Source organism: Sphaeramia orbicularis, chromosome 10 (genome assembly GCF_902148855.1).
Source record: "Sphaeramia orbicularis chromosome 10, fSphaOr1.1, whole genome shotgun sequence".
Lineage (NCBI taxonomy): Eukaryota > Metazoa > Chordata > Actinopteri > Kurtiformes > Apogonidae > Sphaeramia > Sphaeramia orbicularis.
Window position 1 is genome coordinate 18,994,387 of NC_043966.1, and position 14,236 is coordinate 19,008,622.

Sequence of the window (14,236 nt, forward strand, 5' to 3'; positions counted from 1 at the left end):
AAACACCAGAAAAGTGCAAAAAAAAAGGGTGTGACGCTATTGTTCTCTGTTCTCTGGACCCACACAGAGATCTTCAGTTAGGAAAGTGTTTTTAATATTCCCTGTTGTGTGTCCTAAAACAGCTTTTACATGTGGATGAGAGGACCAAACATAGAGAAAAATATAAGTTTTACAAAATATCTGCATTAGTGTGGACGGGGCATGAATATAAATATGTTTCCAGAAGTTAAACATATGACTGTGATGGTCATTTTCTTGGTATATAGGGAAAAGGTTCATTGTGATAAGTTTTACTGTTAATAGCTGTGTGTTTGACTAAAATGAACATTTTTATTCATTCTGTAAACTAACAGCATTTCTCCCAGATTTCCACCTAAAATACTGTCAGAGAGCATGCATTTGCAAAAAGTTATAACTGGAAAAACAATTTTAAAAATGCAGTGTTTTCAGACCTTGACAAAGACAATAAGCTCATGTTCATTTTTAAACAACACAATACTAACACGTGAACTTAGAAAGAGTTGAAAAATCAATATTATGGTGGAAAAACCCTGAGTTTTAGTAACAGCTTTAATGTTCCCTGTCAGTCTTTCATATCACTGTTTACTTTAGGTCTCCTGGCACAAAAATGTAAGCAGCTCGGCTTTGTTTGATGGTTTGTGACCATCCATTTTTCTCTGGATTACATTCCAGAGGTGTTTAGTGGCGTCAGGTCTGGGCATTTTCAGAGCTATGTTTTTAATACATGTGTAAAATTCCAGCAGTTGATTCAACTTTTTTTTTTTTTTTTTTAATAAAAGAAATTGCTGCTCTGAGGTTCCAGGTGTATCAAATGGTTTTCATTAGGGGATAATGTTTGATAAGAAGGTTGTCCTGAAATGATCTGTTGACATCTGAGCTCAGTATCTACCTGTTTATGTTATTATAAGTCCTCATTATGTTGGCTTAAATGTTTATGCGCAGTCATTCTGTCTGATCAGTGTGGCCAGCCATACTTAAAGCTGCAGGAAATTAAATCATTATTAAAAAAAAAAAATGCTACAACTTTCCCCATGAATTAATAAAAGTATTCTTAAGTCCAAATCAGAAGACGACTGCCTTGTCTACAATAATGAAGACATTTTACAAAATGGATAGATTTTTTTTTCTATATTTGGACCTCTCATCCACATGCAAACACTGCCAAAAAAAAAAAAAAGAAAGATTCTTAAAAATCATTAGCCTCATAGCATAATTACCTGAGTCAGATTTTTTTTTCAGGTCATAGCTAATGATGAAAAATAAAACAACAGTGGTAGGAGAGTAAAGTTACACAGATATCACAATTTGGCCAAAAATATGACTTAGGCAATTATTCTATGAGGCTTATGAAAAGCTCTCTGGTTTGTGTGTTTCCATATGGGCAAGGAAATCAGATTGGAAAATTATGGCATCACTAGTGCATTGACCCGTGGGGAACCAGGGGTCATATTAATACCAATATCTAGGGACTGAAGTTAGTAAATGCTTGGTTTCTGTTTTTAACTTCATTTCCTGTCATGCAGCGTGGCACTGTGCTTTCCCTCAACCATGATGGGCAATGCAACGTGATTGTAAGGTTCTAACCCTAACCTCCAAAATTACTACTTGCAGTGTCACTAGAAAGGCCTGTGGTGAATGAATCCCCCCCCACCCCCGCCCAGTGGATTATCTGTGTATTGCATGCATCTAATTGTATACATCAGGGTTTTCAAGTAAAAAAATATCACACTGATCATGTAGAGGGCTTCAGAACTCATGTATCAAATATGATACGTTTGGTGTTATAGGGTTAAGCCTTAAAAGAGTAAGACTTTTCAGCCATATAACACAGTCCTCATCACCTGACTCTACACATTTATCATTGAAATACACACATAGTTAAAACCATACTTAAATTACACGTTATATTACCTTTCTTTGGAATTTTTTGATCAAGCGTCCAGTTTTGTGTCTATTTTTTGGGTTTTTTTAAAATGAGAAAATAAGAGACAAACTGAGATCAAGTATGCATTTGTATTTCTATGATGTAGCTTTAATTTGCATCCCTCTATGTTTAGACCACTCTGACACTTTTACCTAGTGATGAATAACTGCAAGAATGAGCATAACAAAGAACCCACTTAAACAAAGCGGTTCTTTATATAGCTGAAGCTATAGAACAAGCTTGATGACCTGTAAAGAACCACAGGTGGGTGTGTAGATGATTCATGCTGCATAATTAAAACATGGATTAGGTGATAGAAAATAATAACCATGGAGCAGAAGAAAAACCGTTGATCATCATCAGATTTTCATGGTGAAAAAGAGCTGCCGAGGTACAATATATTCACTATATTTCTGCCTCATAAATAAACTGAAGGAGTTTTACAAGAAATCTAATTCCTGACTGAAAAATAAGAATATTCATTTGGAGAATAAAAACCAAACATCATTACCATTGATAGCCTCAGGGCGGTAACACATGCCACACTGAAAACTAATAATAGGAAGAAAGATGTTTTAGTATGTGATGCAAAATAATAACATGAAGTGTAAAAGAGCTAAATGTTGCCACTTTCATTGCCTGCAGGGATGTGAAAACACACAAACTCTACCTCTCCCAGAAAACAGCTGTGAGAATTACAGTGCTATAAAGAAATATTTGACTCACACGGCTGGCATGCATGTATTTGTTGCTCCTATGTCGTTTTTTTTTTCCTGTGCGATAATTGCTTAAACATGACTACAGCCTTCTGATAATTAGAAAAGATGTCTTCCCCTCTAGGATTCACGTTTATTATTGATTACACAAGGTTAACAGTCAATACAGTCATGTTAATTGCAATTCTAGTGGAAAACAGCAGCGGTACTGTTCAGGAAAAAATGTGTTTGTATATAGTAAATGATACAAGAGCGCAATTTTACAATATTTACTCAAGATAGACTCTGGCCTGATCCCAATTTATCCCTTGGCCCTCCCCCTTACCCCTACCCTACCTTTGGTCCTTGCACTTGGCGCTACCCCTTGCAACTCCGTTTTAAGGGGCTGGTGGCGCCATAAAGGGGGGGGGGTAAACATTGATTGATTGATGTATTTATTTCGAACATGAATGTCAAACAGAAGAAAATAAATAAACAAAACACTTAAACAAAAGACATATAATACATATTCGAAAAGGAGTGAGAAGAAGTACAACTTGTAAACTCCCACCCCTTCTCCTTATATAATTAATAACAATAATATCCTTCCTCGTCTAATCATAGCTATACACTATGCCATAATTTGACTGATACTTACTAGTAAATAACAAATTCATGGGGCCCAGCATCCCCAGGGGGCCCAGTGGATGTAGGTTAGAAGTTGTGAAAATTTTGTGTAAGCTTTGGAATAAAAGACAGGTATAAAAGACACAAGTTAAACGTCCAAAGTTAAGTTTCACATTTGGTTTCACGCTAGTTGCAACACTTATAGAATGCACCCCCACATACCTCCCACCCCTACACCCTAATAGCAAATTTCTACTATTTGTGCTAACTGTTGTAGTAGTATATCCACTGTTAGTACTTGTATTTGTAGTAGTAGTAGTATTAACAGTCACGGACCTTTGTTCTGGTTTCTAGTAATTCTACTAACACCAGCTGATCTACTTTTGACAGTTCTAGTTCAGTTATCTGCACATCAATTGGATCCATGTGTCTCCCCTACTTCCCCCCTTCTCCCCCAGTCTCTCTCTATCTCTATCTCTCTCTCTTTTTCTCCTCCCTTTACCCTCTATCTTTAACCCCAACTGGTCAAGGCAGTCGTCCATCTTCCAGGAGTCAGGGTCTGCTCCAGGCATCTTCCTGTTAAAGGGAAGTTTTTCCTTCCACTGTCACCATCACTAGTGTTTGCTCCTGGAGGATTCTGTTGGGTTTCTGTAAATTGGCTTGAGAATCTGGTTTTAACAGGCTCAACATGTAAAGTGTCATGAGATAGAATAGAATAGAATAGAATAGAATAGAATAGAATAGAATAGAATAGAATAGATGTTTATTGTCACTGTCGCAGGAACAATGAAAAGCAGTTTAGCAGCTCAGTTCAATTTTGCAGCAAGACACTTAGTGCAAAGGGACTGTATAAGAAAAATAAAATAAAATACAAATATCACAGTGTTAAGGGAAGTGAACTGTGCAAGGGCTTCAGAATAAAATATTAAGACTCATGCTACTAAAGTAACGCTAGGACTCCTGAAATGAACAAAATATACAGAAAGAATATACAAAAGCCAACTCTATACTACAGATGAGAGATATGTACAACGAATAAGATATATACAGGTAGAAGTAAGCTGCGATGAGATATCTTTGGTTATGATTTGGCGATATAAAAATAAAATTTGATCGACTGACTGATTGAAATTTACAGATACTTCATTGTACGAAGGGCCCACAATGTCTACCTTTCGTGGGGCCTACAATTGCTAGCGGCGCCCCAGTCAAGGGGTAGGGGTTCAAACATTTCCCTATGAAATGAGACAACCCTTTGAGACCTGTAATGTCATCAGCAGTCATCAATGGCGCTATAAACAGATGCAACAACTTTATTTCCGAAAGAATTCAGCATGCTGTCAGCAGCTGTAACAGAATTATGGGAGATTTCTCATCCTCTCTGTTTGTAGAGTGGTCCTCACAAATCTCCCTTTTGAGGGTCAAACAGCCCTCCCCCTCCGACTCATCAAGAATTGGGACACCCCTACCCCTTCACGTGAACATGCAAAATAGATGGGTAGGGGTAAGGGGGAGGGCTAAGGGGTGATTTGGGATTGGGCCTGTATTTACCAATAGCAATTTGTGTATCCATTTGTAATCTGTCAAACCTGCCAGGACTAGATAAGGCCTGTTTTTTTTTTTTGTTTTTTTTTTTTTAAATGTGGCACCCAGTTGGCACAAGCGTTAAAGAAAATACTTTCAAGCATACCGATCATGTAGCAACACTGCAAGATTGGTCTGAATTTCATCGAAAGCATTTTGTTTACATGAAACCAACATCTGATTTATGTAGAATTTCATTTAATATTTGTGTTTCATAGTTTCCCGTTAATGCTTTAAATTGCGACACCACCAAACTCCAGAGAAGAGGCGAGTGTGTGTTGTTATTTCATTCTGTTTAACTATTTAAAGCTGAGGGTGAATCGAGGCACTGAGGTGGCACTGAGGGCATTTATGTCTGTGAATGTGTACTATTGTTATGTTAATGCGGTCGGACGCTTTTGGTGATCCTCAAAGCGGGATTATATTGTAGGAGCTGGCTCCACAACTCCACTGAATTCACACTTCAAGGAGACATGAGGGCGAAATCTAAGGATTACTAAACCGCATATAAAAACCAATGTGAGAACTGAGCGCGGGAGTATCAGCACTTATTCTTATTACTTACTTATTCCATAACATTTTTGCATTACAGATGTGTTTAATAGGTGGGATGAGGTGTGACCTTACAGCGCTGCAGTATATGTGGAGCTTTAATATGTATAATGGGCTTCCCTTAAATACCAACACAGCAGTTTTTTTTAGCAACATGGCTAAAATCAGATGCATCCATATTCAAGTGGAAAAAATACCATGCTTTAGGTGAAAAATCAGCAGGTTTTACTCTCCCATATGTTAAATTAAAGATTTTGTTGCTGATGATGTATTTATGTCAGTGGTTCTAAACTTATTAGATAAAGATTTTGATTTTAAAAATTTGGAGTTGTCATTATTTATACAGTAGGTTATTACGTTATTATTTTATTGGTCCAACCCACTTGAGATCAAACTGTGCTGTATGTGGCCCCTGAACTAAAATGTCTTAAAATTGGTGTTAACCCATAAAGACCCAGCGCTACTTTTATGTCAGTTCCCAAGTGAAATTTTTTCTATATTTAACCTTTCATAAGTGATTTATTACCATTTATTTACAATATTGTCCTCTGTATTTTCTATTTTATCAGTATAAATCATATATTTTCCTATTTTTAATTTACTGATCATGGAGATGTTCATAAAAGCTAAGATAAAAGTTGACGGATATTATATCAAAAACAGAGAAAACTGCAAAAAAAAAAAAGGTGACTTTTTTTTGTAAAATATATCATTAACTGAACATAAACCCAGTGTGTCCATTCACTGTCATTGATCCAACTCCATGGGTTTTACGTCATCTTCTACAATGTTGTAGAAGATGATGGTGTTTTTACGTTCACTACGGAGCCTCTCAACGTCCAAATGGGTCATATCTGATGACCATGAAAAGATGTCAAATTGCATTTTACACCAATTATTTACATAATAGTGATAGACTTAGTAGATTAATGGATATTAAACATTTTAGATCAGTAGGTGGTTTCAGTTGGTGATGGATGTTTGGGTCTTATAGTGTTAAAATGGAAGGTGCCTCCACCTTCATCTACACACTTTGAATGACGATGTTCTCATTCATGTTACACTTACAGGAAGTAAGTAAACTTTATAAGACTCCACCTCAAAATCTGATAAGTCATTCCTGATTAACCCATCCAATGAGCTGACAATAACACTGACTACAACGCCTTCAGTTAAGGTGCAAGGATGGACCCTTCTTTCTTTACCTCCACCAAGGAGGTTATGTTTTTGCCAGGGTTTGTTTGTCTGTCTGTCTGTTTGTTTGTCTGTCCGTTAGTGTGCAACATAACTCAAAAAGTTATGGACAGATTTGGATGAAATTTTCAGGGTTTGTTGGAAATGGGATAAGGAAGAAATGATTAAATTTTGGTGGTGATCGGGGGTGGGGGGGCCCACGGGGGGGGCCACTGATCAGCCTTGGCGGAGGTCTGCACTCTCTGAGTGCTTCTAGTTCTTTCTTTCTTTCTTTCTTTCTTTCTTTCTTTCTTTCTTTCTTTCTTTCTTTCTTAATACACTATATGCTCATATGTATATGTACTCTTTAAATGTGTCTCTTGTTGTTGTCCTTTAATCCCACATCATATATATTTATTTCTTTGTTCATAAGTATTTGATCTACTTACACTTACAGGCACAATCACCCTGCTGTAAAGATTTTTTTTTAACATAATTTATTAATAATTAAAAGATTTCATGAAGAAAAAACTTTTCTGATGACGTGTTTGTCTTAATAGGATTAGTCGCAATGCAACAACAGTCAAAACAAAGGCTCAGTTTCCCAGACGTGGATTAAGTCTAAAAACTTTCCACTGAAGTTCTCATTTAGCCTAGGACTAAGCTTAATGCATATGTGGGAAACTGAAAATGTTCTACTATTAAACTGTAAATCTAGTTAGGTGTTTTGGGGTTTTTTTTCTGTGCTGGATTTCAAGGATTTTTTCCTAAAAGAAATAAAGGTCAAGAAGTCTAGGAAGATATTTCCATCATTTCTGCCACACAAAACATCACATTTTTGCTTTTGTCATGTACTTATATATTACATTTCTACAGCAAATATTCGTATTTACAGGTTTGGAAATGATTATTAGAATACCTTCAAATGGGTTAAAATTACAGCAATTTATAACAGGCAAGATAAACCTAACATAGCATTTGTACAATCCAAAGTAACTAAGAGAAAATAACTGTGTAATGAGGAGAAGACACACATTTTGGTTCTTCATGAAGAGGAGATTGAGAAAGTCACTGCCAAGAGACTTGAAATCAGCAAAACAGCTGTTTATTACAGCCTCCAAACAACTTGCAGCCTGACTCCACCAAGATTCACAAAGGAAGAGGCAGAAAACACATTTCAACACCCTGTCACAGGAGTATGATAATTATTTCCAAAGCTGTATTCAGTGTGATTGTTGGGTTCAGTCTACTTCAGGCTGCAGTAGTTTGTGAATGCCACATTTATTCACATTATTACAGGCAATACTGATGCAACACAACACTGACTGTACAGGTAGTTTCGAGGAATCTAATGGAGCATGTTCACTCTGATCTCCTTTCTGCGCTGAAGATATTGCGACATCCTCAGATTACTCACTCAGTGTTCTCTGTGACACTAACTAGTGAGGCATTCACATTCGGTGATAGGACACTTGCTCATCAACTTTTGTGAATCCACTCTCGCTCATTTCCCTCGGTGAGTCAGAGGAAACTGGGACCTAAAAGAGCTTTAATCCAACATCAGTAAATCAACAGTTTCAGTCGGAGGCATACGTATTTAGGGTCACCGTTGCTGAACCGCTGAACAAAAAGGGCAGCTCAACTGGTGGTGAGATTGTGCAACTTGGACTCTGTGACTTCCCACAGATGCACTTGCTCTGTGGACAAAGGAGGAAAAGAATGCCAGAGATGAATAACTGGTCTGTCTCTTTCATTGATTTCCTGTGAAAGCGAAGAGTAGAGGGAGAACTCCTGGAGGCTCCGATGAATAGCCTTTTTCAACCTAAATCTCAAAAAGGCACAGTCTTTCTAGGAGAAAATACAAATTTCATCATAGAGCAAATCAGACTCCTTAATTTCAATATGTGGGTTTTTCCTGTGTTCATGGAATTTAACCCTTTATAGGACACTCATAGAAATTCTCTTTTTTAAATCTTTATTGATTTATCTTGTCTCTTAGCTGTCTTAACTCTATTTTTTTAATTAATGTGCTGTAATACATTGTTTTTTTTAGGGTGCCTATTGTCATCAGGCTGGGGACTACAGCAAGATACTAGCCATGTTGGCTAAAGCCGCCCCTTTTCGCTGTTATTGATACAGTTCATTAATTAGGATTGTCCGCAATACAATAAACTAATAAACTAAACCAGGGGTGTCAAACTCATTTTAGTTCAGGGGCCACATTCAGCTAAATTTGATCTGAAGTGGGCCGAACCAGTAAAATAATAGCATAATAATATATAAATAATGTCAACTCCAAACTTTTCTCTGTTTTAGAGCGAAAAAAGTAAATTTGCATTATGAAACGGTTTACATCTACAAGCTAGCCTTTCAAAAGGTATGAATAACATGAGCAAACTGAAAAAATAAGTGTAATTTTAACAATATTATGCCTGTTTATCATTTCCACATGTACATTATATCTTACAGAACACAGTTGATCTACAAATACACAAAACATTTAATAACAGACAGAATACTGGTACAATTACTCTTAAATCTGTTAAGACATTTCAGGTTGTTCATATTTGTTCAGGTTATTCACATTTTTTGTAAAAGGCTAGTCTGTAAATGTTAACATTTTTGTGTAATTTTACTTTTTTTACACTAAAACAAAGAGGAAAAATATGTGGTTTTCTTTATTTATAGTTTATTATGATAGTATTTTACTGGTCTGACCCACTTTAGATGGAATTGAACTCAATTTATTTTGACATCCTTGATTGTTAATATCTTCAGTATAATTTTTGTATTTCATTAATTCATCCCACGGGCCAGATTGGACCCTTTGGCGGGCCGGTTTTGGCCCCCGGGCCGCATGTTTGACACCCCGGAACTAAACTAAACTCTATAATTCCAAATGTAAACCTCAGTGTGTTATTGGAGGACATAACAAGACTTTATTACTTTTCTGAAAATTTTCCAAATACATTATTGTTATATAGACAGTCAAGGTCAATGAAGTTACCATATTTAGTTCCTTGCCCAAAAGTGGCATAAGTGGCATAAGTTACTTTTTTGAAAATTTTCCAAGTGTTTTATTGTTATGTAGACAGTCAAGGTCAATGAAGTTACCATATTTGGTTCCTTGCCCATAAGTGGCAAAAAAAATTAAAGTTAAAATAAAAATTTTAAAAAATCCTAGAAGTATATTTACAAAAATACAAGAAAAACACATGTACGGTGAAAAGAACATCACTTTTAGAACATTACAACAAAATAAGTGCAGATCCACACACATTATCCCTTTGAACATCCGTATGTTTGACACCCCTGGCTTAGCGCATTATTTATTTCATATCATACTGTAATTACTCTATATTATACTTAATAATAATTTGTGTTTTAATTTAATAGCCCGATTAGCTCAATGATAATAGCCTAATAATTTATATAGCTTATTCAAACCTCTGAGTATTGCCATAATCTCTGTTTTATCAAGTTTTCATTCACACCTCCATGTCTTGATGTCGTAGCTTGCCTATGTCTTTTTTTTTTTTTTTTTTTTCTCAATTAGGCCATTGGTTCAAACTTTAAACATCATGGCATTATCAACTATATGAGAGTTTTCTTTCTTTGTAAAGCACTTAACCCTTTCATGCACGAATTATGAGAACCTCAATCAAAATTTTTTCCTGAGTGTTTTTATTCCTCTTTAGGCATGAAAAAAACAATGCGATTGAAAATTTTCTTCTGAAAAATAAATGAAAAATAAATAAAAATAATTTTAAAAATTTAAAAAATACATTAAAAAAAAAAAAAAATAATAATAATTTTAAAAATTCTTATGAACCTATTTTTCATGAAGTTGCAAAAATGTCCAGTCAGCTAGATACCACATGTTTAATTTTTGACGCACAGAAACATGTATTTACTGATAAATTGTGTGAAAACTATGGAGAGGGCTTGTGATTCTGGGGGTTTATGCACAGGAGAGATCTACATAATGTTACCAATTCATGTCAGAAAAGATATGTAGTGTCTTAAAACTTTAATAAAGATAAGTGTAAAAAAAAAAAAAAAAAAAAAATGAAAAGAACAACAAAATCCATGAATGCACAAGAGAACAGCTGTAGAATAGCTGTCCAATGTAGTGACCAATATGCTTGAAAGGGTTAAGGTACAAAAATGGACCATTTCGAAAGGGTACACAAATGTCTCTCATAAAGGTACACCCTCAGCGACAAGCATTTGTACCCTTTTAAGTACAAGCTGGTACCTCTGTTTTTGAGAGTGTACACTCACAGTTCCTGCAGAGGTGGACCCTGTAAAACCACATTTGACCAGAGACTGTTACCTCACTAATTGTAATGCACACAGAAATGACCAAAAACAGTCACTTGTCCGAATAAAGGGTTAAGCAGTGCTGTTGCTGCAAAGACCAATTCCCTCCTGCTTCATGCATAAACTCAACACATTGCGCATTGTCTGCTGTTTTCTTTTCCACTCTCAGTGTTCATAAAGTCTCACACACACCTGGATCACCTGCTCCAGTTCTCATATCTCACATACCAGGGGGCTTATCTCCGCTAAATACCATAACATTACAACAACGTGAGTCAGAAGGGGGAGTGGTCCAGCAGGCGTAATGTAGGCGTAGGCAAACAACAGCTGACACTCAAAAAACCGGGGAGGACCGTGTGGATCTCGAACACAACACAGAGGAGGCGCTTGGGTGAAGTTGTGCTGCGTTTTGGAGGCGAGTTCTTTGTGCGCACTGGAGAAGACCCCAGAGCTGGGAGCGTATTAGAGCTGCAGTTAAAGGGAGAATACCGGTGCTGTGAGCAGAACGCACGGATCTGCACGAAATGAAACGATTATAGCTGGAAAGGTAAGAGATTTGGATGATTTTAGGGATAGGAAAGCAAAGGCATGAGGATTGGAAATGTGTGATTTTTTTTTTTTTTTTTTTTTAATGTCGGTGTTTAGAATTAAAGGTTGTGGTGCGTCCTAAAATCTGCGACGCGTCCATAAAACCATTTCTATATTAAATATCTTAGCACTTTTATTATTATTATTATTATTATTATTATTATTATTATTATTATTATTATTATTATTCCACTCATCAACATATGATCACTTCTTTTGCAGCATGTTACAGTGTAAATACAGAACATAAACTCATTTATTTCTTATATATGAGTTTGTTTTTTACAGTAGTAATGTTTTCCACAGTTCATTTTTATACTGATGTGTTTATCAAATAAGACTATACTCTGCAGTTTTTTCTTTTTTTTTTTTTTTTTGCCTTTTGTGCAAATAAAACTCACTAATTTACTGCCCTTAATATTCATTCCAGTGTGGTTGCATGTTGTCATAAATCTGTTATCTGTTCAAACTTGTGGACTTTGAATGTGTAACAGTTATTACTTCATTAAACAGTCATGCGTGTTGTTTTTATGATGTGCTTTTTGTTACATGTTCTGCATCTGCCAAATGTATCCCAGGTTGGTTCTATTCACAGCTGTTTTGTTGCCTTGCAGTTCCTGCTACTGGCAGCAAAGAGGCAGCTTTTTGCTTTTCATCTGGACCGTCGTCCTCCGGCAGCTGCTCTTTCAATGTGGGATACAGTTTTAGTGCTTTCGCCAGGCTGAAATCCTCCAGGGTCAGGACCTCCCTCATGGCAGCGTTGCTCCTCGGGCTGCTGCTTTTTGCAATACAGTCTCCCCCCGTCCCCTCCCGACCCATGGCTGATGAGGGGCCGCCTCCAGATCCCACTTCATCCACTGTGGCTCCCAGTGACAACGGGACCACCAGCCACCCCAATGGGACACTCCAACAACTTCCTCAGATTATAATCATAGGTGTGAGGAAGGGGGGGACGCGGGCGCTGATTGAGATGCTCAGTCTGCACAGTGCAGTGGCAGCGGCTCAGAATGAGGTGCACTTCTTTGACTGGGAGAGCCACTTCCAGAGAGGCCTGCCCTGGTATCTCAGCCAGATGCCCTACGCCTTCCCCGACCAGCTGACGGTAGAAAAGACGCCAGCTTACTTCACCTCCAGCAAAGTCCCCAAACGCATCCACCAGATGAACCCTAACATCAAGCTGCTGCTCATCCTCAGAGACCCCACCGAGCGTGTGCTTTCGGACTACACCCAGGTCTTCTACAACCGCCTGCAGAAGCACAAGCGCTACCAGCCCATCGAGTACGTACTGGTGAAGGACGGTGAGATCAACCTGGGATACAAGGCTCTCAATCGTAGCCTGTACTACGTTCACATGCAGAACTGGCTGCAGTACTTCCCACTGGAGAGCATTCACGTTGTGGATGGGGACGAGCTCATACGGGACCCCTTCCCCGAAATGAAAAAGGTGGAGAGGTTCTTGAAGCTGGAACCTCAGATAAACTCTTCCAATTTTTACTTCAATAAAACTAAAGGATTCTACTGTTTGAGAGACCACGGACGAGAGCGGTGTTTACATGACTCTAAAGGCAGGGCTCACCCTCATGTGGCCCCTGCCATCCTGCAGAAACTCTACCAGTTCTTTCATGAACCCAATAAGAAGTTCTTTGAGCTGGTGGGTCGAACATTTAACTGGAAATGAACATTTGAGTCTCAGTAGTTGCTTAAAGCATCAGCCTGCATCAGTCGGGGGGGGGGGGGGGGGTTGTTACGTCCGTGAGCTGTCCTCTTTTCCATACTAACAAAAGTAGACAAAGAGATAAAGCTAATGTAAATTAACAAATCTATTTTTCTACGAGTATGTTTGTTACAGAAGTATGACCGAGCCAAATATCAGGGCAGACTGCAGTTCATGACATGTTATCGCATGTCTTATTTTCTCCTTTTGCTGTCAGACGTATATTTTAATGTCTCTACTGCAAACACTTAGCACCTGCTCAACTGTTTGTCTGAACGAGCTGACGAGTTATTATGACGCACACAATGACATTCAGACTTTAAACTGTGCCAGCTAATGACACACAAAGCAGTTTAATAGTCATAACTACATTTATCACTTCGTATAACATGACATTATTAACATCTAACTGCATTTTTAGTTCTGAAGATTCTTCACCTGCTGCTATGATTTCCTCAAGTCACTTTCAGGTACAAGCCGTATTCAATATGTGTTTGTTCTATTTTGTTATCCAATTATTTCTTTCTGTAATATTCAGTTCCATAAATGCTCTCTGTGCACATCATATATTACTGATCACTACAGTGTACTGTATATAGATTTTTTATAAAAGTGAAGAATTAATACCATAATAAAGATGTGTTTTATTTTTAGCACGTCTGATGTTTTTTTCTTAGTTTACCTATTTTTCTTCATCCATTATGTATCAGTCTGTGCACTTTGTTTCAGATCTTAACAAGCTAGGACTGCAACTTGTAATTTTCTCTGGGTTAACAGGCGTGAGTGTCTGTGTAAACATCTCTGTGGATTATTGGATGTTTTCTGAACACATCTACCCTCACGGACAGGATGTTTTGAACTCTTCAGAATTGCTGCCTGTCACACGGACTTCAAAATAATGGTGTTGTTTTCTAATTTATAATCTTAACTGTCTTGAATTTCCTGCTTTACGGGTTGCATAAGCACATGCAAGTCATGCTAGATGTGAGTATCTCTAAAAACATCTTGTGCTGCTGGCTATGTGGCCGTCCAGCA

At 37.4% G+C, this 14,236-nt stretch overlaps 1 protein-coding gene across 1 annotated transcript; it reads left to right on the forward strand.

Annotated features, from left to right (window-relative positions):
- The first annotated feature begins 11,232 nt into the window (after positions 1-11,232).
- hs3st1 (heparan sulfate (glucosamine) 3-O-sulfotransferase 1) lies at positions 11,233-13,854 on the forward strand. Its single transcript, XM_030146180.1, has 2 exons — positions 11,233-11,446; positions 12,102-13,854. Exon 2 carries the CDS (start codon positions 12,239-12,241, stop codon positions 13,163-13,165), a length of 927 nt encoding a protein of 308 aa, XP_030002040.1. The 5' UTR covers positions 11,233-11,446; positions 12,102-12,238; the 3' UTR covers positions 13,166-13,854.
- Positions 13,855-14,236: the final 382 nt, after the last annotated feature.